General features: G+C 40.9%; 2 protein-coding genes across 4 annotated transcripts; both read left to right on the forward strand.

The window, feature by feature from the left end:
• The first annotated feature begins 2,540 nt into the window (after nucleotides 1–2,540).
• On the forward strand, nucleotides 2,541–15,580 carry zgc:153993 (uncharacterized protein LOC767645 homolog). The gene is made up of 6 exons (XM_056375626.1): nucleotides 2,541–2,772; nucleotides 6,259–6,307; nucleotides 8,589–8,750; nucleotides 10,791–10,923; nucleotides 12,546–12,650; nucleotides 12,747–15,580. The coding sequence occupies exons 1-6, from the start codon at nucleotides 2,706–2,708 to the stop codon at nucleotides 12,843–12,845; spliced, it is 615 nt and encodes a 204-aa protein (XP_056231601.1). The 5' UTR covers nucleotides 2,541–2,705; the 3' UTR covers nucleotides 12,846–15,580.
• Nucleotides 15,581–17,677: 2,097 nt separating this feature from the next.
• Nucleotides 17,678–22,855, forward strand: rwdd3 (RWD domain containing 3). Of its 3 annotated transcripts, none has more exons than XM_056375604.1 (5): nucleotides 17,682–17,927; nucleotides 18,551–18,783; nucleotides 18,936–19,160; nucleotides 21,512–21,630; nucleotides 21,724–22,855. In XM_056375604.1, the coding sequence occupies exons 1-5, from the start codon at nucleotides 17,843–17,845 to the stop codon at nucleotides 21,836–21,838; spliced, it is 777 nt and encodes a 258-aa protein (XP_056231579.1). In that variant the 5' UTR covers nucleotides 17,682–17,842; the 3' UTR covers nucleotides 21,839–22,855. The 3 variants fall into 3 exon arrangements, with proteins under 3 accessions (XP_056231587.1, XP_056231579.1, XP_056231570.1); XM_056375595.1 differs by having other exon boundaries at nucleotides 17,683–17,927; nucleotides 18,933–19,160; XM_056375612.1 differs by lacking the exons at nucleotides 21,512–21,630; nucleotides 21,724–22,855 and adding an exon at nucleotides 20,419–20,514 and having other exon boundaries at nucleotides 17,678–17,927; nucleotides 18,933–19,160.

Consider the following 22,855-nt stretch of genomic DNA (forward strand, 5'->3'; position numbering starts at 1 on the left):
TCCAAAGCACACCACATCTTCTGTAAAACATGGTGGAGGCAGTGTGATGGCATGGGCATGCATGGCTTCCAATGGCACTGGGTCACTTGTGTTTATTGATGATGTGACAAAAGACAGAAGCAGCCGGATGAATTCTGAAGTGTACAGGGATTTACTTTCTGCTCACATTCAGCCAAATGCAGCAAAGTTGATTGGACGGCGCTTCACAGTACAGATGGACAATGATCCAAAACATACTGCAAAAGCAAACCAGGAGTTTTTTTAAAGCAGAGAAGTGGAATATTCTGCAATGGCCGAGTCAATCACCAGATCTCAACCCAATTGAGCATGTATTTCACTTGCTCAAGACAAAACTTAAGGCAGAAAGACCCACAAACAAGCAACAACTGAAGACAGCTGCAGTAAAGGCCTGGCAAAGCATCACAAAGGAGGAAACCCAGCGTTTGGTGATGTCCATGGGTTCCAGACTTCAGGCAGTCATTGCCTGCAAAGGATTCTCAACAAAATATTGAAAAGTAACATTTTACTTAGGGTTATGTTTATTTGTCCAATTACCTTTGAGCCCCTGAAATGAGGAGTGTTTGTATAAAAATAGCTACAATTCCTACATGTTTAATCATATATATTTTTGTTCAACCCCTTGAATTAAACCTTAAAGTCTGCACTTCAATTCCGTTGTAGTTGTTTCATTTCAAATCCAATGTGGTGGCATGCAGAGCCCAAATCATGAAGAACTGTATATACATGCTATAAACTTATGCATCTCAGTTGCCACAAATAAGCGGAAGTTTCAAGTCTGTGGCAGCTGAGGTTGGCACCACAAGTGTCACAGATAGCTGCTGTTTGACCTTGCTGTCTCTCTTAAATTGCATACAAGATTTAGGCTATTCTGTTTCATAAATTATATTTTTATGAATATTGGGTCCTGCTACATGTTAAAGTACAAGGTCAGACTGTGCAACTTTAATTGAATGGTCAAAGTATGGAGAGGGGCTATGGTTTGATGAGAAATGTATATGGACCCACTCATGTTAAACAGTTTGGAACATAATGCAAAAAACAAAAACAAACTGAATCTCATGAGATCAGTTTCCAGTTATGGATGAGGAGCAGATGAACAATCCATACTGGACATCTATAGGTCTTTATATGATCATGTATTGATAATGAGAGTGTGGTTTAGAAAGCAGCAGCAAAGAATGTTATGGAAAAAAATGAGGCAGACTCAGTATTGGTGCTATTAAAACAACTCTCACTAATGCTGATGAATTACTATTATATATAAGATGTTCAGAGTCGTCTCTGGCATATAGGGTTGAGTCAGGATTTGGTTGGAATATTAACAGAGCAACAGAAAGATGTGGTTTACATAGGTTACAGTGTCAGCCATATACTGTGTATGGGGTAATGTTCCTCTGGATATTTGCAGTGTCCGATGTGGACTCACAACTGGTGGAGCTGAAGAGAGAGTGGATTGACAGGAATGTAGATAACACTGGATATCTGGTTCAAGATTGTGTAAATAGCAATTATTATAACTATATGTGAATATTTACTGATGGATCTAAAGGGGGTGAACATGAAGGAGAAGTAGTGGACATAGCTGAGACTGGTTAACTAATATGGTAATTAGGGTTCAAATGGAAAGAAAAAGTAAAGCTGAGAGAGTAGTCATTTGTTCAGACTACTGCAGCTTTTAATAGGAGGAATTGAAAATAAACAATAAGACATTAGTTGAGCTGAGAATAGAAGGAGTTGGAATTAATGTACAAAAGGGCTCCTGCATGTTGGTCATTGGTTGCAATTTATCTTCAGATGCATTTTCCTGGACTATCCCTCCGACTTAAAACAATATTTCATCCCATACAGATATAACCTAAGACATACAGAGTATACTTTTCTTTTTTGTTCCCAGAGTCTTTGAAGAAATCGGGTGACGTGTGTACAATTCTTCACTGTCATGACGGCGCATGTCACTTTTGCTCATTTATTTATTTATTTCCCTGGGAAGATGGGAGAGGTCAGCAGGTGCTTGTGTCTGTGTGTGTGAGTGTAATTGTGCTATTGTGCTTTGTGTATTGTGTTTCGTGTAGAGGGACCCTTGAAAATGATATGGTTGCTCTCAAGGGGTTTATCCTTCCAATAAACAATGTGTATTATTGATAAATGGTGTGGAGGGACATGAAAAGTGAACAGGATTATAAAGTGAGCACTGAAATTTAAGGACAAAATAAGAGAAGTTCCCTTTTGAAAAGGTGATGCAATAAGACAGACCGTGGGTAGGACACAGATATGATGAGGGAGGCCCTATCACAGCATACAGACATGAATTAAAACAGGTTAAGTCTTGTTGTCATATATTCTTGAACATGTAGCTAGAGTAGCTATGTCATATGGAGCTTGAAATGGTTTAAGGGAGGAGTGAAAAATGAGGGAAGGCCTCTCTCCTATTCTCTTAAAACGTAAGATCCGGACGTACAGTGTGTGTGTGTGTGTGTGTGTGTGTGTGTACAGTGATCGGGAGCCGGTTGCTACCTCTCTCTTCCGTGTCACTTCCTTGTCACTTCCTTGTTCTTGTGTGGAAAGCGAGAAGCTTCACGGAAGGGACAAGTCCGGAATAGCGAGGCTGCTCAGCGAACGAGCCGAGCTAACGTTACATGTCGGAAGAACACTTGTGACTCCTGGTTGACGGACGGTGTGGAGCCATGGCTGACAGCCGGGAAGAGAGAAACGGAGGAGAGCAGGAGCCCCAGGGCGCCGTGGGTGGAGAAGGTATGTGGAGCCATGTCTGGTTTACATCGCGGCCCTCACCAACTTGTTGAATTCCGTCAGTGTTAGACTCAAAGATTAGGATTCGGTTCCTAGTCAGGAATTCAAGACCCAGTGTGTCGAAGTCCGTGTCCCCGTCGATATAGGTGGCCCAACGTTAACCTGAACCCGAACCTAACCTCAACCTACCGTTTTCCGGGGTTTAACCTGACCCAAACCTTCTCCTAACCCCAGCCGGTTATCAGCGCCGAGCCAGGACCTAACCCCGACCACAGAGAGATCGTTACGGGACACTCCTGGAGGAGTTCGACGTCTGTTTGTAGGATCAGAGTTTCTGTCCGGTGGTTAAAACAAAAACCTCAAGTATCAACAGTTGTCTGTCAGTTCAGCTGGTTAACTTACTGTAGACCAGGATTACTTGGACAACAGTGAAAACTGGCTTATTGGCTTTATGCCGATTTCACGTGCTCGTTATAAAGAACCGATCAGACCTCAGGTCTGTTGTCCCCGGTAAGCTTAGTGCGGCTGGTGATAAACAACGTAATAAAACAGGCTGATTTCAGGCCGAGTCTGGGCAGCGTTCCTCGGAGAGGATAGTCTGTCCCTTCCGGTGCGGACGAGGTGTCAGAACAACTGAAAGAGACGATCTTTTAAATATTTTAAATACAAACTGGAGACCAGTCATCAGAGTGAGCTACGTGACCATCAAACAAACATGAAAACTTTATTATTATGGGGTTGAAGGGCGGGAATGCAGATGACACAATGACGGGATTTTTCGCTGATCTCATAAAGAAAATGACGTCACACGAAGACAGTGAAAGAGAAACTTTTGAAAGACAATTTAAATACTATTCTGAGTTTTCAGCGATGATTTGAAAAGATGTAGAGACACATTTAGGCAGGAAGTTGTGAGGAGGGATGGATATGAGACCTGATTTCATTCACACTATATTCATACCAGTTCTGCCTAAAGCACTTCCCAGAAGTTGTCCAGGGAAACTCCATTCAACCAGTGAGCAACACTCTTGTTTCCTGTTTATAACTGTGGAGCACACATTTATTTCAGTTTTCTTTTAGGTTTGCATCAGTGCAAAACCATTGAGCAAGAATAATGAAAACCTGCATCACTGACATCATCATTCTGTATATTTTCAAAAATCAAGTCGGCAGCAGATGATTCACCTGTAGTGATCACTGTCCCATGAGGACAGAGAGAGAAACTGAAAGTCTGTCACTGATCCATCTGTTTGTGTTGCCCAGCCTGACACCTGTAGACAGCTGCTGCTCCCCTTCAATTATAAGGTTGTCTCTGTGTTCTGAGCGGTTTTTAGATATTGAGCTTTAAAGTTTTTGCATTCCAAATAGCAAAACTGATATGTGGAACAGGTCTACATGAAAATGACAGACACCGTTAATGTATTCTGCGCGTATGTCAAAACTCTATCAAATGTATAAATCAGGTCAAATGCAGATAGAACCTTGTAATCCTTAGAACTCGCTTTGTGATTGGAATCATAAGGTTCTATCTTGCAAAACATGAAAAGAAGTAATGATGAACAGTTTACTCATTTGTTTTAAAACATAACATAAATGTTGTAACAGAGTGTCCACATGTATCGGACAGTTCAATTAAATGTGTTACATGACATTTTTATTTCATTTACTTCATGTTTTATGATTAATTTTTTTTTTTTAATTCAACAAAAGCATTACAGGATGCACGTTATGTGTTTAAGGTCAGTGCTGAATATTTTGTCCAGTGCAGAGGCTAATTAACTCAATTTTACCAAAAATGTCAGATGGAACCATATGATTCCAGGGCGACGAGCTGTCAGCTGCTTTTCTCTCCCTGACAGAGACAGACTGAACAAAGTAGAGTCCACACACTGTTCACTCCTCCACGGCCTCACGTCTTGTAGCCACAGATCATTTCTCTTTCCCAAACAGAGCTCAGATCAGCGTGTCTTTCTTCAGTCTGTTGCTCTCGTAGATGTCCTACCTGAACCAGTAACAACTGCACACACACCACATTTAGCACACATCAGACATCTGTTTGTCCATTTTAATATCACAGTATTATTATATATTCAACCATAGTAACATAGTATCAATCCAAACAACATGATTAATTGTGTTATTGTTGGCAAATTTTACACACTCTAATCATTTTTTTTTTAATGGACTCTCCTAATTTTTGTCAAAGCTTCAAACCCTATTTGATGTGCATTATTTAAAAAAAAATACATTTTAGAAAATATATTAAAATATATTATCATAAATAAACCGTAATAATTATAACTGTGAACAGTTCATAAAGCGCAAACCAGCAGGTGTAATGATTCTCAGTGTCAGGGTTATTATCCATCTTGAGCTAATTAAACTAGTTCAACTTTTACCACAGGCCCGATCACTCCATCATCCTGTCATGATACTGGAAGAAGGTGTCGAGACAAGATCATGGACGTTTGAATCACTGTTTCAGTCTTGGATTCAGATTCACCACACCCTGCAGAAAAAGGAAAGAGCATATACACTGACCAATCTCCACAGTCCATATTATAGTGTCATTTAACTACTTACGTGCTATTATTTATCTCTATCCCTCTATATTTTTGCAGTTATGTATTTATCTTCTTTCTTTATTTACTTTTATTTATATTCACACAAAAAGTCAGCCAGTCTCTGGGGGAGGCGCCTGTCACATGACCACTGCAGAGGACAGCCCTGTATTTCTGTGCAACATTCAAACGAAACACATCCCACCTCCCCACTTATGTCACTGGGCCATAAGAAAACAAACTTCCACCAGTACTGCGCGCTTCCCCCACCTCCCCTAACCCCCTACCCCAAGTAGAAAGGGAAAAAGAGAAAATGTTTTTTTTCTTTCCTTTATTGTCGTCTTTTCTCTCCACATTCCAATAACTCTCAATAAGTCAAAATGCGATAGCAGTAACAAGCTGTGAGTTGTTTTGTCACACTAGTAATTTATGCCTATGTTATATTATGTTACGTTATGTTATGTCACTCTCCTTATCTTTTTCTCACCTCACCAATTAAAAAACAAACCAAAAAAACAATCACTACACCTCTACCCTAGACACTATTTTATTAAACTTGCTATAAAGTAAAACACTGCACATAATCAGGGTCTAACTATCTGTAGTGTTAAATGATATTCACTGATTGATATTTCTTTTAAGCAGTGGTGGAAAATCGGAAAAGATTGTTATCTATTTACATGATTTCACTTTATCATGGTATATTCTGAAACTTTCTTGTTATTACACAAAATCAACATCTTTTCCCACAATAACAAGAAGCTTCCATTTCTCTGTATCAGTGGCAGCAGTAGACTGTCATAGTCCTTTTACCTCTGAGTGTTAAGAACATTTAGAATATGAAAGCAACGTGACACGTCTTTCATCTACATGTGCATTGATCTTGTTTCTCTTGATCTTGTATTGATTGATCCTCTGACTGTTCCAGATGTCATCGATGATCCCATCCTGGAGCAAGGAGCAGTGGTCCTCAGAGGGTAAGAGTCACCATAACACCAGTGCAGTGCTTACCATACACTGATTGGCGACCCGCCACAATATCAACACTGACCGCCATGTCTCGATTTTCTGTTTCTTTACTATTTCAAATGGCTAAAGATTTATTACTTATTACATTGTAGAGCTGTGAAATGTGCATTGATACACTCAGCCCCTCCCCTCTCTCTCCGTCAGCCACAAATAGAAAGTCATTCTGTGGGAAACGCTGCAGGGTTTTTAAAACTTTAATCAGTTTTCTACAAATTGCACTAAATCATTAATTGATCAGATATATTCTTACCAAAGTGAGTTATTATTTATGATTTTATTACAATTACATTTGCTTAGTTTGTGTCTAATCCGAATGATTAGAGTCTTGGAGCTGAGAGCCACAGATGGGGGAGTGTTGAGAGACGGAGAAATGTTTTGTTGCCTTAGAGTTTTTCTGGTCTATTTTCACAATAAGAAAAATGTAGAATAACACTAATCTTATCCTTTTATCTGTTTTAATATCAAATATTTTAGCCAGCTACAGTCACATGCATGAAGATTCTCAGTAAAGCAACTAAACACTTGTTCTTTATTCTTAATTTGGAAGTTTGTTTCATTTAATTATGTAATTACTGTTATTTCCCCATGTGTTGTTCCCCTTGTGTGGTTTGTTACAGTCGGGCTTCTCTTCTCTAGATATTTAGATTCAGTGAACTTTTTCACCTTTGTTCAGTTATTTGGTAAAAAAATCACCTTATTAGAAAAAGGTTTCTTCCTCAGCTGGGTCCAGTTTATCTGAGGCTTCTTGTTATCTGAGCTGGACTCATAAATATAGTGCCCTGAGACAAAAAACAAAAGTGGAAATAATAGATATAATAAAATGAAACAACTATTGACATAGCAGAAAAGAACAGTGGCACGTAGCCTTCAAGTATTAAAGTAAACAAGACTGTTGAAATAAAGAGTCAGTCAACTTTTTATTGCAGAGCATTGTAATACTCTGAGACATAAAAATATGGACATATAATAGATATAATAATAAAATGAAACAACTTTTGACACTGCAAAAAAGAACAGTGGCATGTAGCCTTCAGGATTTAAAGTAAACAATACTTTGCTAGAATATAAGCAGTAAAAATTTTATTGCACAGCATTTCAACTGTGGTTTGGAAAGTGCGAAGGCACCGTTTACTATAATCTATAATCAACCCCTCACCATCCGCCTCAAAAGCAAAATATTTCCGTATGCGACTCCTCTGGCTTTTTCTTTGGACGAGCCGAGGTGCTGCAGCTCTTCCATTTGTTGTTGTGGCTAGACTGCAGCCTAGTAGTGGACGTTCCTCATCCTCCCTCGGGCAGAGGCGGAGCATGTGCTGTCCCGAGTCACTCAAATGTTGCCGGTGATGCAGTGATTAGTGTTAATGTTCTTTGACACATGTTTTTGGTAGATTACTGTCACTTTTGAGGTAAGATACTTTTGCACCATGAGATAAGTTGCTCATACAGTTAATGATATCCTGCGTGTGCGCCATGAGACCTGATGCACGAGCTGCCTCCCTCAATAGGATATCAATCTTATGTTACTTTGTAAGAGGGTGACTATCAGTCTCGTCACGTGTCGGTACTTTTCGATGCCTTCGATACCACGAAAAAACGTGGTATCGACGTGGTACCAAAGTATCGGTTCTGGTGACAACCCTACTCCCCAACACACATTTCTGACTGACCACAGAGCAGTTTCATTAAAGAAGCTATTTGTAAGTTTTGCTATAGCTACATAGCCAACATTAGCATTAAAAGCTGTTTACTTACCAGTCTTGCCAAGAGCTTCAGTCATTGTTGTGTTTACAATACCAAAGGTTATAATACGTCCTCTGAGCAGCTGCGTCTTCAGGACAGACTGGAGGCAACAGTGACTTGGTATTGGAGAGTGACAAGACTCCGACCAGTCCAGAGCTGGCTGTTTAGCATGCTAACATCAGTAAAAGAGAATAAGTGATAGAAATGGAAGCAAAACAAGAGGAGTGCTTTCCACCTGTGGAGACAGCTGTTGGTGAGTAAAGGAATGAAGTTTGATGCTGAACTCACAGCGTTTCTTCTAGACTGGTAAATAAACAGCTTCTAATGCTTGCGTTAGCTATGTAGCAATAACAAAAGGTACCAATAGCTGCTTTTTAAATAGCAAGAAGAAGAAAACTGACCTCATCTCTGTGAGATGATGACTCTGTAGTCATGTTCAAAAGGAGTATCTGTGGTGTTCCTTTGGTAAAACACCTTCCTGTGTCACAGGTATGTGATTGAGCGTATAAACACAGAGGACCCTGCTCGACACGTCAGCTCTGAGGACCTCGGAGGAAGGCCGGACGAGCACCAGGATCCGCAGGTCAAAGAGGTGGTGGAACAACTGCTCAAGATTGCAGATGATTTGAACAGAAACGCTGAGTTCCAACGGTAAGCTGCATCATCTACAAATATAGACCACATCAGTTCACATCTTGGTCTTGAACACAGATCTGTCTATAAGTATGTTTTCCATTCACCATTTGTTATGTATTTTCAACTTGCACATGAAAAACCTGAGTGGAATCACTGGAAATTTGAAAATAACCACTCAATTAAGACTCCAGGCTCCTCTAAAACCCTCAGCACTGTTTGAAAACCTGAGGGTTTTGTGAAAAAAAACCTGACACTAAAATCTTTGTTCTTCAGCCTCTGAAGCAGATAGAAACATGAAATAAAAACCATTTGAGAGCTTAAACCTTTGACTTTTATTGTAAATCATTGGTTTTGCCTTGGAAAGTGTAGAGACTGGGAAAACAAGCACATTTGTCAACATTCTCAGTTCAGTTGAATTTTTTAACATCTGGTATTTTTTTTTAAATGTTGATGAGCATTGGGTAGTCAGTGATTTAAAATAAAAACACAAGTATATATATTCATGCAGGTGTGTGTGCTGCACATGCACGCACAGGGGCGACAGAGTCCCTGATCATTCCACACCTTTTTATCAGATGCAATCATGGACGAGCTTGTTGCCAAAAAGGAAATAAAATCACTATCTTAAGAATATTTTGGTTTCAAACGGGATGCAACCAGCGAGACAAAGGACCTGAAAGAAACTATTTGCCGTCTTTGCAAACATAAAAGATTCTAACGCGATGAAATGGTATAAAAATGTAATATCATGATTATCGTGACCAACATGATCACAGTTATCAGTATTATCACAGTGTTGTTAAAATGTGCTGAAAATGTTCGCAAAGTAACAACACACACACTGAAATAATTTCACCAATGGAATGTTCGCATTTAAACATTAAAATAATATCTGTGTCACAGACTGGTGCAGCTTTTCAGCCTTTACAGCTACAGAGACACACACAGGAGAGACGTCTCGTCAATGGTTGGAGAAATGTGTGGTGAAAATGGGGGAGAGAGGGTGAGGGAAAGAAAGAGAAAAGAACACATTGAGATTGTTTATTGTAAAACTGGTTGAGACTGTAAGATTAAGAGTTAACAAAAAAAGGGAAACTCAAGCTATACTTTTTATTTCATTTTTCTACTTCAGCACTTTAAGCACATTTTGCAGAAGCTCTCTGTTATGTAGTTATGATTTATTATAGAGCTTATTTCCTTGAAATGAGAAAAGAACATTTAATTATCTTTAGAGAAGCAATTAGATCTCAGTCAAGGTGAACTATGGGAGATGAAGGAGCGATCTGTCAGACAGATGTTTATGAAGAAAAGGTTGATCCTTCAGTGGAGTTCAGAGACTTGGAGCAGTGAAGCTGTTCTGGAGACACATGGTGGAACCAACAGCTGACTAAGACACTTCATGTTGGTTTGTCCTTTAAAACTTTTCCAATTCTTTCAGTTGTGTTGTCTCAGTTTAGTTAAGTAGTTTAGTAGTGTTAAGTGTTGATCCATAAGAAGATATATTTGTGGTTTTAAGAACCAAAAACCATCTCAGTGTTTAACATCTCCTCTCTCAGGCTTCTCCCTGGAGCTTTATTTACATTTGGTCAGTGAGCCAATCAGAAGAGAGGAGGCTCTGAGCCTCTCTTCTGATTGTTTTCTTTTGTTTTCTGAGTCATCTAATAAAAATATGGCAGATTTCAGGTAAACACTCGGATGGGTGCAGGTGGGTGGGACTTGGGGCAAGGCTGAGGACAGTGACTGCTTTGTTGTGACATCACAAAGTTCCAGAAGTCCTGACGGCTGGTTTTAAGGCTCAGTTTCTGAATACAGGCTGTGTGCATTTCTCTGTGGACTGCGGCTTTGATACTTTCACAGTGTTAATATAGAAGCTAGACCTGATCTATAATCAAACTACACATGGACATCTACCTTTATACTATATGGACCTTTAATGTGTCACCTGTCTGTATCTACTGTAAACACTAATTGTGATGAAAGACAAACTTGAGAGAAACCTGGCAGTAAAGTGAAGTCATATTAAACCATTTCCATCTGTCCTTTTCCTCCCATCAGACTGATCAGCCAGGTTCAGGGTAACTGCGCTCAGGACATCTTCATGCAGGTGGCCAGGAGCATCTTTGCTGACGGCATCAACTGGGGTCGAGTGGTGGCGCTCTTCCACCTGGCCTACAGACTCATACACAAGGTAGCATATTGACACAGGTATCTCACAGAGCAGTGCTTCTCAGCAGGGCTGATCTTTGAAGTCAGGTACCAGTTTTTATGAAGATGCTGGGTCAGGGTTAGGGATACCCAGTGGTTGCCCAGTAGAGTTAGAAAGGTGATCTGTGTACTTTCATAAGTTGAATTATTCTGAGCTATTAATACTATGTGCCCCTAGAGTATGGAATGTGCTCCAAAACGTCTATTTTGATGTCCGCTTTGATAAGTCAAATTTTCCCGTCCTAAGACCACATAAAATGCCGTGTTAACACACCAACTTTGAGTGTCTTGAGGCGTTTAAGACATTATATGTATATACTGTATATATACATATACATACATATGTATATATACATATACAGTATATATACTGTATGTGATGTGAATTTACTGTACTATAAATGATGGTATCATAGTAGGTCTCCTTTTTTCAAAACACAGATCAATAAATTGCACACAAAATGCAAAGTGCCACAAATGTGCTGCAAAATGAAACATCATTGAAAATATCATAAAAACATCTAAAAATCAAGTATTTGCATCAAATGCAGTGTAGAATAGTAAATTCTTGGATTTACCTCGTTCTAAATCTAAAGCTCTTCTGTCTTCCATAGGTTTGTATATACATTTTTAAAGTAACAGGACAGATCTGTTGAGAGGCTGAACTGTTCACAGTACAGTAAACACCAATGTAATGTTGAAACACAATATAGTTATTTTTCCAACATGTAACTGTTGGAACTGCAGTACAGTGTTGTGTCTGAGCAGGTTTTACTCTCTCTTTTCTGCATTTCTCTTTTTCTAAAGTAGTCAGGTTTTTATCAAAACATCAAAACAATCGGAGTCTAAGTCTGAAGCTCTGGTGAAAAGGTTTCATCCATTAGTGACAATGTTGAAGTGACTGACTGACTTTGCAGGTTTTGACACATGAAAAAGGTTTTGATTGTTTTAGAGGCTTTTGTACAGGTGATTTAGTTTTAGGAGAAATGCATTAAGTGTTTGGAGAACTGCATTAAGTGTTGTGAGAATGATGTTTCTGATGAGTGAATTGCATAAAAGCAATCGAGAAAAACTGTAATGTGGTGTGTTGATCTAAATGCCACCAGATGGCAGTGTTAGAGCACATATGACAACCTGTTGGGTTCAGCAAGCCTTTGATTTCAATGTAAACTGTTTAAGATCCATTCTGATTAGTGAACGCACACATATGGTCTGTTGTCCACCCTCTGGACAGGAATGAGAACCTGTGGAGGAAGTAGAGACAGAGCAGGTGAGTGGCGGAGCAGGAGTGGAGCACCTGAAACACTCATATATACTTCATACAAACAGATACTTGAACTGTTCGCACTGAAACCCGCTCAGGTTCACCACTCACAGTGTTTCATTGTGTGTCAAATGGACCTCCATCAAAAAAAAAAAGGGGGGGGGGTAGACGCCAACCAATGACATGGAAGTAGGAAGTATTCAAAATGTGCATTATTAACGCAGACATCAAAATAGACGTACTGGGCCAATCTGCGTTCCATACTAGAGCAGCTTTAAAACCTGGTTTTAGTAGCTGACCACTGGTCTGTACTGACTGGACCAGTGATTTGTGTTTTAAAGGCACTGACCACCAACCATCTAGAGAACATCAGGAGGGTCATCGGCTGGGTCCTTCAGGTCATCAGAGAGCAGCTCTACTCTTGGCTCATACAGCAGGGAGGCTGGGTGAGTAAAGAGTCAGTGGTGTGGTTTTGTGGTTCAACATGTGGACTGGTTGGCAGGATCCAAAAGCCTTAATTTTGCTCTCTTTATGTTTTTCAGGAGGGGGTGATCGGTGGCTTTTCTCGGTGGAGGACTCTCGCCACAGTAGCATCAGTAGCATTGGTGGTAGCCATTGTTTACTACAGGAAGACACGCTGAGACCATCACACCTCACGGCTTTCCAATCAGGGTTGCAGCCCCACCTCTGCGGTAAACGCAGCTTGTTAATAAAGACGGTTTCTGGACATTAATTACAATTATTCCTCAACCTCCATCTCGGTAACCAGAGGGGGTCTAGTACTGTAATTACAGGCGGGAAAACCTCCTCTCCTCTCAGGATTTCAAGAACACAAAAGTGCATTAACATCCGGCTCTGCTCCGGTCGTCTCCGTCACCTTCACCAGCAATGATTCAGTGCCTTCCATGAAATTACAAGAGCAGCTGTAGTACACCTGTAGCCGCCATGTTGGAGGTTCTCAGCTCTTTTCAACACAAGAACAGTGGTCCTCTGACAGAACAAAGGACCTAATCCTACTTAGACCAGATCTCAGGTCCATTCTTAATGGTCTTCATCAGTTCTTGGGTCTGAGGAGAATTGAGCGGGAAGTCCCCGGAGGGGACGTGAAAACACCTGATTACACCAACAACATCTGCTGCATCTGAATTCAGCCAATCAAACTTCCACAAATGAGTGACTTGAATGTACTGTAGTTTCACCTTGTCATCTTGTGCCTCACATTTTGTCAATGTTGTTTTTTTGGCTGAGAGGCAGCCATGTTTGCTCCTGAGTGAACCAGGCCTGTGTCTCTTTTGTACATGGTTTAACTGCCTGCTGAGAGCTGGGTAAAGTAACACTGGCCAGCAGTCTGCATCACCTGGAAGCAAACTCCTGTGAACCACTCCTCCAGTTGTTTTGTTTTGTTTGTTCTTTCAGTGGACCAGGCCCTCTCAGCTTCAGGTAGATAGTCGAGACAGTCGCAGGTCCTTCAGGTGTCCATTTTTCAAACTTCCACAGAATTTAAAAGAGTTGCAAAGTGGGAGGATGCTCTGGTTTCTGAAGTAGATGAATGGAAACAGGTACGTCCTGGCTAATGCAACAATACAATAAGTTTATATTATAGTCAACAGTTTGAATTATTTGTGCTTCATTTGTAAAAAAAAAAAACATGAATTTCCATCACCTGGTGGACGATCCTCGGTCACCACGGCTACGCAAAACGAGGCAAAGAGATGTAGCACATTCAGTCAACTGTTTTCCCAGCAGACATTTTAAGCTTGAATAGCACCACATAAACGATGGCTGTGTTTAGTCCTGTCAGCTCCAGGGCTCTCGTGCTTTACCCCTCAGTGGAACATTGTTAATGTGGTTAGTTCCACCTGTGCTTCTTCTTGTGACAAGTCAGATGTCTCCCGTGGAAAATGACGATTTCCAACAAAATGCAACGTCGGAGTTTCTAAATTTATCTAGTGAAGTAACTTGAACTGGTTCTTGGATCGTTAGATTTCTACAAAGTGTCATCTGAGGCTTCTGCTCGCAGCAGGATTTCAGCTTTCAAAGCACACACTCCTGTACCTGTGAATTTTTACTTTTTTAAAAAGACATTTTCTATACACTCAACATAGTAGCCTCTTTTGTACTGACTTAACCAAAGACTTTCATCTAAACAATCTAACCTTTGTCTGTGCAGGAGGTGAATGTGACTTAGTTCTTACTGACCGGATACTGGATGCATCCTTCCACCTGGCAACTCTGCAGATGTGCTGAAGCACTTCTGTTCTAGACGGTGACACTTTAGTCCTGGTGTTGATTCTGTTTACAGAGAGTCACTCTATCAGCTAACTAGCATAGTATATGGGTGAGTCTCTCTAGAACTGTAGAGTCATGTTAGCGTTCGAAGACATGTTGAAGTGCTGACCTCTCTGTCTGTGATCATGTTCCTTCTGCGTGTGAATGTCGTCGAATGCATGTGACAGATGTTAAGCTTGTCAGACGACTGCATAACAACCATCATCATCAGTGATCTGACTAAGTTAGACACTGACCCACCATCAGATGACTGTCACACAGTCATCTCACCACAGCAACAGGTCACATGATTACAATAATAAATAATCAGAGGTAAAGGCTACAGAGCAAACTGCGAAATTTAACCTGCCTGACACCTGCAGTCACAGTAACACTCCTCACTCACCCCACTATGAACACTGATTGAATAATGATCTGTATAATAGTGTCTTTTGTCACATGTGACCAGTGTTTTCAGATGTGTTCACATTGTATCCTGAGCGGAAGTGGTCACCTGTGTCACTTTGGTCTGCATATGGAGACGGAGTGTAAAGTAGTACTACTCATCCAACATCAGTCTTCTCTTTTTCCAGCAGTTGCTTGTGCAGTATTTCAACTTCGTTCTCACACCAGTGAGTTTTCATGATGAACAGATACTGGTAGATTTTTAAACTTATGCAACTGTTGCCAAAAAAAGCTTATTTATGTGCTTTAGTTTTTACATTTGTAATATTGTGTATGAAACAGGATCACACCTGAGGAGAGGGAACTTCTAGAGGCCATTCTTTACAGTTGTGGGGAAACTGGTTTATAAATAAAGAGGTAATTATTTAAATGATTTTTTTTACTTGTAGCAGCGTGTTTGGGTCAGGTGGTCTGATGGAAACTGGATGATTGTGGTGATTTAAATGGAAACGGTGAGTGCGGTTGTTATCGAGCACCACATAAGCTTGTGTCAAGTATTTTTGCTACGGAACTGATCGTGCACTTTGAAGAGAGAAATCACACTATTTATCTGCTCTCCTATGGTTTAATGTAACATGGTGACTATTTTAATGATCTCATTGGAGTTTTCTTAATTTTGTGAATAAATTTCAGATGTATTATATCACTCGTTCCTATGTGTGTGTTCTGAGTCATCCAGTTTCAGTGGAGCCCTGACATGAGGTGACTTTGTCTGTTGTTCCAGTTCTCACATCACAGTGTGCAAACCTGTATGTCATCAGCCCTCAGCAAGGCAGTAGCTCCTGAGCTCATATCCTCACTTCCTGTTTTCAAATCATTGGATGTGCACTTTCTGAGATAATTCCAGCACATTTTGAAGTCAGTCTATTTAAATTTGGATTAATTAAGGTTTAGGTCGGATAAAGGATACAGTATTTCCTCCCCAGAATCTGTATTTGTGGTGGTGTGGAGACGGCTTTCAAACAGCATTTAGGCCTTATAAGAAAAAAAAATACAGAAAGCATAGATGATTAAAGAAAAGTTTTATTTTTGTGTGTCTAGTCAAAACTTTCTGGGAATTTTTATCAGATCTTTTATCAAGCTTATGAACAGCTGCAGCAGTTACTCTGTAACTGTGAATTAATTCTCTACAAGCACAGAAACAATCTGTTAACAAAACACTGACACGTCATTAAGTTTATTACATTTACAATTATTTCCACATCCAGCAGTTACACATCAGCGTGTTGATTCATGTGGTGTCTTTGTCACCTGATGAATCTCTCTTATAGCTTTGTTCGGGTCAGTGGTAGAAGGAAAAGTGACAAAACATTCATACACAAGTATCATCAGCAGTAGTTACCATGGTAACTATCTCCTAATAATAATTCGCTCTGACATCATCAGATGTGGTTACTGATGTGGTTGCTCCAGGTGGAGCTGCTTTAACAACCTAGGGGTCTGAGGGGTCATCACATGATTCATGGGAGAAGAAGAAGAAGAAACAAAGTTCAGCTGCACAAATCTGTTTTCAGTTTCTGCACTTTTCTGTTATGTTTGATTTTTTACTGAAATGTTGGATCATTTAACGTCTGTTGGGTAAAATGGAGAGGAAATGGCATCACAGCTAAGCAACGATTTATTGTAAGCAATGTTCAACATGTGGTGACTAATCACAGTCTATCTGTCAAATAAATGTAGTACAACATTTTCCTCTGAAATGTGGAGTAGAAGCATTAAGTAACCTAAATGTAAACAATAAACACCAAGTTGTGAGGGAACTGGGAGGCATGCCCCTCACTAAGGTGAAAAGACACACACACTGACTGTAAAGTTGCACAAACTAATACAGGAAGTTCATTTTTGATATGTTGTGCTTTTATTTTTGAACCCCACTAACCACCATCTCCTTGAGGTCTACTTCCAGGGGCGTTTTTTCATGGAGCGGTTTGTTTGTTATGTATTTTATTTATGTTGGTGTGTATGTAAACATTGATAATGAAATAAAAGCTGTGTGTGTCTGCTGTTTGCTGCTGAGTAGGTCATGGACAGATGCTGTTTCTCTGAAAACAGCTGCTGCAGCTTCAAACAGCAGCACTGACTGTAAAGCTGTTGGCTATAGAACAAAAACTGTGATATTGATAATAATTCTCTGTGTACAGGAGGATTTCTTTCTCCAGGCCAGAGGCCCAGCTAACGACTCCTCCTGCTTCCCTGCTGAGCCTGATCCTGATCCTGACCGGAAGCTGAGTAGGGTCATCTGGAGGTTGTAAATCAAACCATATGTTCTCCCTCCTCTGTGTCTGAGCCTTGAGCCAGTTCATGACCCTGTTGTTGTTTATTTGGTTTGTAAAAGTTATCTCCTCTACATAGACAATACAATTACATTAACATCTGTAGCATCTGGCTGCTTTACCAGCCCTGATGAGCTAAACCAGCCAAAGTGGTGACTGACAGGAGTTAGCAGCTGTCTTCTGTGAGATTTGTGTCTTTAACCCTTTAATATTAGCAGGGGTTGATTTTGAATGCAACACATTATTTGCTAATGTTACAGCACATTTTTTGAACCCGTTTTTAAACCTAAAATAAAATAAAGTATCATTTCAGCTCTGCAATTAAACATCTTCTTTTTAGTGTGAGTGCAGAGATTCTTTCAGCACCGCGGTGTCGAGGTCGAGACAAAGTGTTTTTATTATTTTTTTATTTTATTTTTTACCTTTCGGCTTCCGGTTCCGCTCACCGGAAGGAACCTGTGGAGCGGAAATGATGTTCTCGATGTGCGAAATTACCCGGACGACGGAGGTGTGGACAAGTGCCGCCGCCTGTAGTTAATGCAGGCATAAGTAAATGTATCAGCAAAGATCCTCTGTGTTTAATAACATGTCGCATGTGTAGGGTTGTTAAAGAGAAGATGACGTCATGAATTATGTCTGAAGCTGCTGTAGAGGAAGTTTCAGTTTTATCGGCCATTTACTGCGGAGAGGGAGAGTTCCGGCTCATCCAGCAGTCTGGTGAGTCAGTGAACGTCTCACTGTCACTCCACACACACAACACAACCTGGGGCCACCCGCGCTTATACAGGCGAAAATGTTTAAGTCAATTCAAGTGTCCTGCTACTTTCATGCGAATATCAACCAATAGAAGAAACTATGAAGCTGTTCCTGAACATTCTCTCACTTCTCATTTAGTTCAGTTAAAACATCTGGATGTTTGACTGTCAAAGCTCAAAGGTGAACTCTGTCATTTTGTAGCTGTAGCAAAAATAAATCTGGCCCAAACATATAAGATAAGATAAGATAAGATAAGACGAACCTTTATTGATTCCATACTGGGGAACTTCACTTGTCACTGCAGCATAAGAAAACAAGCATAACAATAGAATAAAGTAGAAACATAACAACTCAACCATGAATAAAAAGGTATGTACATAAGTGCTTGCATGCATACATGCTCCCACATCTGGACCAGTTCTGGCACGCACACAGAAAATGATCCAGCTGTCCGTCAGTACTGGAGGATAACAGCTGGAATCAGCCCAGATGTGGAAGTGTGGACCCAGGCCTATGTTGTGTCAGTTGGTTGTTGGTTTTATTTTGCTATCTGCGGCTGTACTATGACTGTGTTTGCCTTGCAGCGCAGGATGGGCTCCTGGTCCAAATCAACACCACTGTTCCAGGGGAGAGAGGGCTGAACCTGAGTCTGTTGTTCCACCTGCACCCCCAGTACCCTTCCTGCCCCCCCGACATCTCTGTCTCCTCCACTGCTTTCTCCAGGAACCAGTGTCACAGCATCAGACAGAGGCTGCTGGAGCGAGCTGCAGCCTTACCACCAGAGCCAATGGTCCATCAGCTGGTAGACTGGTTACAGGTAAACTGACTGACTGGTTACATCATTTAATTTATTCTTAATAAGTGTGTCTCTGAAGTGTGGCCACAACAAACTAAACTAAAATCAACCCTGTGGAGGATACGAACCAGTTTTCATGGATGACGTAGCTGCTGTGTGATGTGTAACAGCAGCAGAGTGAGGAGGTGACAGAGGGCTGCAGAGGAGCTGAGGAAGAGGTGAAAGACAGAGGAAGAGAGGAGAGGTGGACCGCAGTGCTGTCGTTGGACCACATCCGATCTCGGAGTCGTTACATCGGACTGCTGGAGCGCTGGAGCCAGCAGCTGCAGCTGCCTGGGAGGTTGTTACTGGGACAGAGTATACTGGTTATTCTGCAGGGAGCCAGAGCTGACATCAAGGTACTGACCCACAGTTAACTCTGCATCACAGACAGTACATGTAGTGTATAACTGACACACTATATGGTTGAGTTTTAGCAGTTTAAAGAGTGATTGATTATGGTCTGGAAAACAAGTTAAAAGGTGATGTATATCAGTAATACATTAAACATCTTCTACGCATTGTTATTATGAATTCATACTGGAGACGGATGAGGCTGTGATGAAGGCAGCGAGTGGCTCACACAGGATGAAGAACCAGAACAACAGCACCCTCCTCCTGCTCTGTGCTTTAAATGAATCCACCAGGTGTCACAGTATGAAGCAGTTAACCATCATTTTCATCATAGAGCAATCTGTAGATTATTTTGCATATACAGTATCATTGGTACATTACATATTTTATTAGTTGAGCTTCAGAAAGCAGTTATAAATAAAACATGATGTCATCAGTCCAAGTGTCCAAAAACCGAGACACATTCAGTTTAGCATCATGTTAGGATGAAGAAAAGCAACAAATCTCCACATCTGAGGAAGGTTTGGATTTGTTTCATTAAAGGTGCTATATGTAAGTTATCGCTACAATGTTAGCATTAGCAGATGTTTGTTGTTGTGTTACCTTTAGCAACACCAAATTTAAATTTTTGTTATCCTTCTATTTCTATCATTTCTTTTCTTCTACTGAAGTTAGCATGCTAACCTGTCCCTTCCTGTAATACTTCTGTGTGATAGTGAGTCACTGTAGCAGTGAGAGGGCGTATTCTAACCTGTAGTCCTGCATAGTCAGTGTTTTACCTGCAGTAGATTTAGACCAGCGTGCTGCCGATTAGGAGAGGCAGGGAACACGATGCACTAGCAGAGCGATGTGCTGCTGTCAAAACAGCACTTTCCTTTGGTACTACATTTTTCTCAACTGTATTTCTTGGCACAAGTGCACCTATCTGTATTACGCCACAAATGCAGGTGAGCTGAGTGAATCAGAAAGAGCTAAACTTCACTTTTTTTTGACAAGAAGATAAAGCTGAAAATATTCTACATGAAACGTGCACTTAAATGGATATTGGATTGTTACGGTTGGCGTCTTCTAAAAGTGTCTAAAACACGTTTTATTCTGCTGACCCCGCCCACAGCAGCACATTGCTCTGTGTCTGTGTTGGTGTTCCCGACTGCTTCTCTAAACTGGCTGCATGCTGATCCGAATCTACTGCGGGTAACACACTGTATATGCATGACTACTTCACACAACCCCACATCATGTAACCTGAACTATCACTTACAGCTCTGGGAAAGCAACCAATATCATCACCACCACCTGCTCCCAGCAAGAAACCATGTACAGCAGATAAAAACTTACATATAGTAAGTAAATCAGTCAATAGGACTGAGTATCGATGCTGATTTCATCAATTCAATTGCAAGTCATAAAGTCCTGATTTGATGTACTTCATGATTCTACATACTGATATACTACACTACATGATTCAATTTTTCAAAGTTTTTAAATCCAAAATGCAGCCACACATCTCCCTACAGACTCCTCTAGCCTTAACCCAGTAGTGTTTCCGTGCCTTAGAGAACATTCAGGTCGCATGTGACACTCATTCATTCACAAGAGAAAATAAACACAAGCCGAGGCCACTATAAGACTGACTGACTGGCAACATAGTGTGGAAAAACACTCACAGTTTTTCAAGTCATTCTCAGAACATCCCATTCATCAGGCTACATTGCCGTGTCTACCAGGTGGCACATAGAGGCCATCCATTCATCCCGGATGTGTTTCCCATGTGTCACTGATCCAAACAGGACACAGCCACAAATAGTCCTAAAGGTTCCCGTATGGACAGAAGTGTCCATTTAGGATACCTTTGTATTGGGACGTGCATGCACATTCAAAAAGTTGCCAAGTTTTCCTAAATTAACATTTTGTCATTTTTGGAAACTCCCCCAATCAAACTGAAGTACAGTGTCCTGGGTGGCCCCGGAGTCCCCAGACTTTCAACAAATAGGGTGACTAGTCTAAGGCTGCAAAATCCGCCCCCCTCTTGGACAACTAGTTGGTGTCAGAGTGGTCTGGCTTTATGCCCTCTGTGGAAGATGTTTTAATGTGTTGCTGTCACACTCATATGGGATGCAGTGAAGCTTATTTACACCTTTCGCACCTCGTATGTCTGTGAGGAGACTCGTCCACCTCCCACTGACTTCACATTCACATTGTAGATATAATACTCTGTAACCTGAACCTTACTTGACATGTAAATGAGTGTTCCGCATGTTATTGTTGTATTTTTGTGATCACATGATGAGTGACTGCTGCTCTGCCTCCCTGTGCAGTGTGACCTGACTGTTCGCACTCATCACTGTCTCCTCAGGAGTTTTGCCGCCTGTTGAAGACAGTGAAGGTGGATGTGGATTCTTCAGGGAAGAAATGCAAGGAGAGGATGATGAAGGTTCTCATCGAAACCCCCTCGTATTCCTCCTGCGGACATGGGTATGGATCACTTGACTCTGATGTAGCAGGAGGGACATATGATGCTCACACAGTGGTGTCACAGCATCTCCAATGTCTCTGTGTTTCTGTCAGGCTCCAGAGGTTTGTGGTGAAGGAGTACCAGTCCTCAGCAGAGCTTACTGCAGTCTTCCAGGAGCTCCACATGACGGAGCTGTACCAGCAGATACTGCCATCATTAAGTGACTGACAGCGCACCACAGTTACCATGATGACTCAACCTGAACGGAGAAGAGCCTCAACAAATACAGACCCAGCGGGCACAGACAGGAAGACCACCAAAATAAACATAAATCACCACAGAGCTACAACACAACAGACACAAAGTGACTCTGGTGTGTAACACAGAAAAAAACATGGCTGTCATTACTGCTGATGTTTGACTCACTGATGGACTGAGAGCGGATCATGTTATTTGTGGTTATTGTACAGGCAAGGATTGTACCAGTAAAGCTCATCTCAGCTGTTTCTGCTGATGCACCTTTGCAAGTGACAGTTTACATTCACAAGTCAAAGTTTGACAGAGCTTTTGGTGATCAACACAGGTTTATTCCCTGGATGACATTGTTGCTGGTTTAGTCTTGAGTTTTTAATGTTCTGGAGACAAAGTTCAGATTTGAAACTTACCAGGTTTTCAGTGGCTTTAAAATACATCTAGTATAATAAGTGCAGATAATGTAATGTCTACAGCATCAAGCTTATTGACAGTTTGACATCTTAAATAAATACAAATGAAGAATATTCCATTTTCCCAGTGATACTGGTCAGCATTTAAACATGTATTGTCGGCACCAAGCTACTTTTTCTTCTCCTCCTCCCTCTCCTCCCTCTTTTCCTCTCCTCCTCCTCCTCCTCCTCTTCCAAAAAGGAAGCAGGACTCATCATTCTGCTCTTGATCATTAGTAGTTCTTTTAGCATCAGTTCCAGCTGCAGGAAGAGCAGAGGGGAGAAATTTCTATTTCATTTATTTACTTTTTTTTTTAACCTTTATTCATTTTCCAAATGGTTCTAAACAATTGCTGATGTTGGTCACGGAGTTGACAGGTACAATAAACCTCAGTCCATGTCTTTTTATCACAGGAGTCCATCTGTAGAAAAGTCCATTTGCAGCTGGGCTGTCAGACACTCCTCTGTGTGACTTGTTTTAGCCTTTGAGTTCACTGACTTATGTTTTGTGACAATACAATACTTTCATTCTCCTCTTTGA

The sequence above is a fragment of the Seriola aureovittata genome, chromosome 1 (genome assembly GCF_021018895.1).
Source record: "Seriola aureovittata isolate HTS-2021-v1 ecotype China chromosome 1, ASM2101889v1, whole genome shotgun sequence".
Lineage (NCBI taxonomy): Eukaryota > Metazoa > Chordata > Actinopteri > Carangiformes > Carangidae > Seriola > Seriola aureovittata.

Bases quoted from the DNA above. Each gene is read 5' to 3' on its own strand.
- zgc:153993 (XM_056375626.1), top strand. From the start codon at position 2,706: ATGGCTGACAGCCGGGAAGAGAGAAACGGAGGAGAGCAGGAGCCCCAG. The intron at 8,751-10,790 runs GTAAGCTGCATC...TCCTCCCATCAG, and splicing joins AGAAACGCTGAGTTCCAACG to ACTGATCAGCCAGGTTCAGG. The intron at 12,651-12,746 runs GTGAGTAAAGAG...TATGTTTTTCAG, and splicing joins TCATACAGCAGGGAGGCTGG to GAGGGGGTGATCGGTGGCTT.
- rwdd3 (XM_056375595.1), top strand. From the start codon at position 17,843: ATGTCTGAAGCTGCTGTAGAGGAAGTTTCAGTTTTATCGGCCATTTAC. The intron at 18,784-18,932 runs GTAAACTGACTG...GATGTGTAACAG, and splicing joins AGCTGGTAGACTGGTTACAG to CAGCAGAGTGAGGAGGTGAC. The intron at 19,161-21,511 runs GTACTGACCCAC...CTGTCTCCTCAG, and splicing joins GAGCCAGAGCTGACATCAAG to GAGTTTTGCCGCCTGTTGAA.